The sequence below is a fragment of the Octopus bimaculoides genome, chromosome 19, assembly GCF_046866305.1.
Source record: "Octopus bimaculoides isolate indiv1 chromosome 19, ASM4686630v1, whole genome shotgun sequence".
Taxonomy (NCBI): Eukaryota; Metazoa; Mollusca; class Cephalopoda; order Octopoda; family Octopodidae; genus Octopus; species Octopus bimaculoides.
The window spans coordinates 39,493,051-39,497,603 of record NC_142946.1 but is presented as its reverse complement, the minus strand read 5'-3'; the positions used below and the strand labels follow the sequence as shown (position 1 = coordinate 39,497,603).

General features: G+C 31.7%; 1 protein-coding gene across 1 annotated transcript in view; it reads right to left on the bottom strand.

The window, feature by feature from the left end:
• Positions 1 to 4,495: 4,495 nt before the first annotated feature.
• LOC106867248 (coiled-coil domain-containing protein 39) overlaps positions 4,496 to 4,553 on the bottom strand; it is a 798,380-nt gene continuing 798,322 nt past the window's right edge. The window contains exon 22 of the mRNA XM_089366422.1: positions 4,496 to 4,553. This exon is cut by the window's right edge and continues 58 nt beyond it. Within this exon, the coding sequence (XP_089222548.1) occupies positions 4,496 to 4,553 (58 nt within the window).

Below are 4,553 nucleotides of genomic sequence, written 5' to 3'. Positions count from 1 at the left end.
GCTGCAAGAGATATCAGAAATGACTACATTGCTGCCATGCTAGCAGAAACATATTCCGAGTCTTTGAAGTAAACGTAAAGATAAATAATTAATTAGACCAACATTTCTTTTATTCATATTTGTTAGAATAATATCTAAACGTTTTTTCAATCATGATGCTGCCAATCTCTTCTTATGTGTGTAAACAATTGCTGTCTCCAGGTAAGCATAGAAAGTAATAGTGCGTTCGGTGCAATGAACATAATGTTTCTTTTTGTACTTTTGGAATGAAATCGTGTCTTACTAAATAGTTTTTAGTAATACTATTGAAGGAGTTGTATATTTGTATTAATTTGTTTCCAAGCATTCGTGTATTCCTCTTTCTCGATTCAAACCATTATACAATATTCTCTTTACATACTTAGCTTATATCGTAACGTACATCTTACTACCAATGTGATATTAGAAGCTAACTTTCACACGAAATTTTCAAGTAATATAAAGTTTCTAACTTAGATGAAGATTTAGAATCTAAATTCTCGTCTAGGTAAAGGAAGTTTAGATTATACACCACAAACGAAGAACTGGAAAACAATCCCAGGAGATGAACCTCAAATAAATCATCAGCAGGTATTCTGACAAATACACTTCGAAATGAAATACTGAAGAATTCACAAAATGAAATGAGCATATACATCGCATTATTTAAAAACAACCGACATACACAAAAATACACAACAGCAATGTGTGTGTGTGTGTGTGAGAGAGAGAGAGAGAGAGAGAGAGAGAGAGAGAGAGCGTGACAGTGTGTGTGTGGAGTGCGGCTATTACGTATGTCTATGCAAGAGAACACCCTACAAGACTATTCAATTGATAAGAGAAGAAACATTCACAGAAAAGTACAAGGTTGAATTATACTTTGAGAATGTCTATACAAATTGCAAATGTATACCCTTGATTACTTATCCAGAAATATAAATTTTCTCGCCTACGTCGACACCAAACACATTGATCCCTGATTATTAGAAACGGCCAGCCAACTCGCCAACCTCATTTCATGCTAAAAGTAAGATTTTGAAGTTCTGTATATTTGGTTGTTTAGCGTATTATGTGAAATAGCTACAAAAATATTAAAAGCGCCATAAAAGACAATATAGGAATAATATTCTACGAATATTAAACATTTCAATCACTAACAAATCACAATCATTTAAACTCGAGAACAATTTAACAACAGTGATGTGTGTGTGTGTGTGGTTGATTCAAAAAAACGAATACAAACGAACGTGAGGAGGCGTGCACAAGAAAGGTATTAGCTTGACGCTCGGTGAAGGGAGATAGTTTGACGTTTGGAGTATGGCTCTGTCGGAAAGGAGAAAGGGAGAACTCCAAAGAAGAAAAACAAATCGCCAATGGCACACGTGTAGATACATATATACACACGTTACATACATACACACACACACACACACACACAGATATATATATATATGTGTGTGTGTGTTTCTGTGTGTATGAGTATATATATATATATATATATATATATATATATATATATATCTTATATAATATATATAAGGAGAGAATTCACAAAAAGACAAAAGACGAAAAAGGTGGTGTAGACAACAAACATATGTATTAGTTCAATGCTCGGGAAGTGAAAAGTATTATATATATATATATATATATTATATAAAAAAGCTATGCCAACTAATCCTCTCATACCGAGGAAGGAATACTTATATAATGGCACGAGGCAAAAAAAAAAAAAATATGAGAACAAACTGAAGCCCTGGTCACATGGAAATAGGTAAATCGTTGATAACGGAACAAAACGTAGGTTAAAATTTCAATTTCAAATTCTGTTTGTAACGTCGAAACAAATCTCATTGCTTCAGCTTGATAACGATGAAAGACAACATAATCCTACATCATTCGTTTCACAATTGAAAATTATGATATTTTATGCATATTACCTGTTAGATCTAGAGTGTTCAATGTTAGAAAAACAGAAAAGAAAGAGCGGAGTACTCATACGAAAAAGGTAACAGCGAAACCTGATGAAACGGCTGAAACAAAAACATAGTCGTCTATTTTATACAATACACACACCACACACACAAACAAATACACTCACACACACACAAACATATATATATATATATATATTATATTTACATAATATATACACATAATTTATAAATATACATAAACACGATATATATATATATATGTATATACATATATATATTCACAAAATATACATACAGTATATACATACAATATATATATATATAATATATATATATATATATATATATATATATATACATAATTATGTATGTATATACACTCTGATAGAGATTTCTCTTTGATATACAAATTATTGCTATTTTACACCAGCTCTAATAGCCATGGCCTGACAATTATATTCAGTCTAAAACTTTCTTATCACAACGATAATAAAAATGAATAAATAAATTAAAAAATACGAATAAAAAGAAAATTTGCTATATTACTGAATATAAATCTAAAAAATATGAAAATATTCTTCAATTCATTGATGTTACCAAACAATTTACGTATTCATAAAGTCAAATACCACACAAAGAAAATGCTATAAAACGATTTTATTTTTTATCAAAGAACATTATATATGTATTATATATATATATACACGTACATATATATATGTGTGTATATACATACATATGTATATTATACACAAACATATGTTGCGTGTGTATGTATATTATTATGTATGTCTGTACGTATATGACTATATATATATATATATATATATATATATATATATATATATATATATATATGCATATATATGTATACACACACGCTCTTATATATGTGTATATAGACAGACACACATTTTTGTATAATTGAATATATATGTATACATACGTATATACATATACGTACGTACTTGTTTCATATATATATATATATATATATATATAATATTATATATATATATATTATACATATAATATATATATATATATATGTATATATATAGCTTTGTGTGTCCAGGCGATGTATATGCATATATGTGTGCGAGCGGTTGTGCATGTACGTGAGTATGTATATATCTGTGTGTTTTTGTGTCTATTTGCATGTACGTATGTCTGCAGCGTACGTACAATAAACACTTTGTAATCATCAGCTCATATTTATTTAGTTCATTCTTCTTTTAATAACGATAATGTATAAAGTATTATTGTATAGTTGCTCTTCTTTGTGTTGGTGAAATATGTAAATACTGTAATAATTGTTTGCAATTCATTCTTTCTGGTCCAGAGGGAGAAAAAGAGGAGGCGTATGAGTATTATAATCGTGGTTTTGTTTTATAGCGATTTTTTCAACAAATATTAAGCTGACGATACAGACTGAACAATGCCTACTAAGCTTCATGAATTCCTTTAGGAGTTCTAAGACTCAGCACTTAGAGATCCGCAAGGTTGTTGACTATATATCCTACTAGGAATAGCGCTAGATTCACGGAAGGATACATTGGATAATGTTATCAGGGGTTACGTTTAAAATAAGATGGTGGTGTAACTGCAAGAAGCTTGAAATAATAGGATGGTTAATAATAATTATTATTATTTCTTTATTGCCCACAAGGGGCTAAATATAGAGGGGACAAACAAGGACAGGCAAAGGGATTAAACCGAATATATCGACCCCAGTGCGTAACTCGTACTTATTTAATCGACTCCGAAAGATGAAAGGCAAAGTCGACCTCGGCGGAATTTGAACTCCGAACGGATCGGCAGACGAAATACCGCTAAGCATTTCGCCGGCGTGCTAACGATCCTGCCAGATCGCCACCTAATAATAATAACAACAACAATGTTGTTTGCTAAGAGCTGTCCTGCGATTAAACAACAGAAACAACAAGGAAATCATTAATGACGTCTTTAGTTTCTGTATTTATGTTTTTCGTTTTATTTCTGCATCATGAAACGAAAAATATACGCGGGTATTTTTACCTCATGTGTACAATACATTACGAGAATCACACGCTCCGTAGATCGGAGCCTGCGCCATACTCTCTTAAAAAGTGTAGTCCACACGCACACTGACGTACAATTGCAGAAAAACACAATCCGTCATAAATATCAGATTCAAATTTTGGCACAAGGCCAGTAATTTCGGAGAAAGGGTTAAAGTTGATTACATCAAACCCAGTACTCAAATGCTACTTATTTTATCGACTCAGAAATGGAAGGTCGAAACCAGTGGAATTTGAACTCAGAACTTTAAAACGGACGAAATACTGCTAAGCATTTTAGCTGACGTGCTAACGACTCAGCCTTCAGTTACACGTAAATCTTAGCTACAAGAAATTTTTAGGGAGATCCGAAAAACAGAAAACATCCATAGAAGAGCCACCTACACAGGTCCTATACAAGTGTTTCGTCCTTTGATTCTTTATAGATTTGGAGAGTTATTGAAAAGGTGACTAACGAAAATCCTCAAAATACCATAGCTTCACTTAAGACGGCCAATGGCCAGGCGATATCCGAAATGAATAAGGTTCATTTAGTACAGGA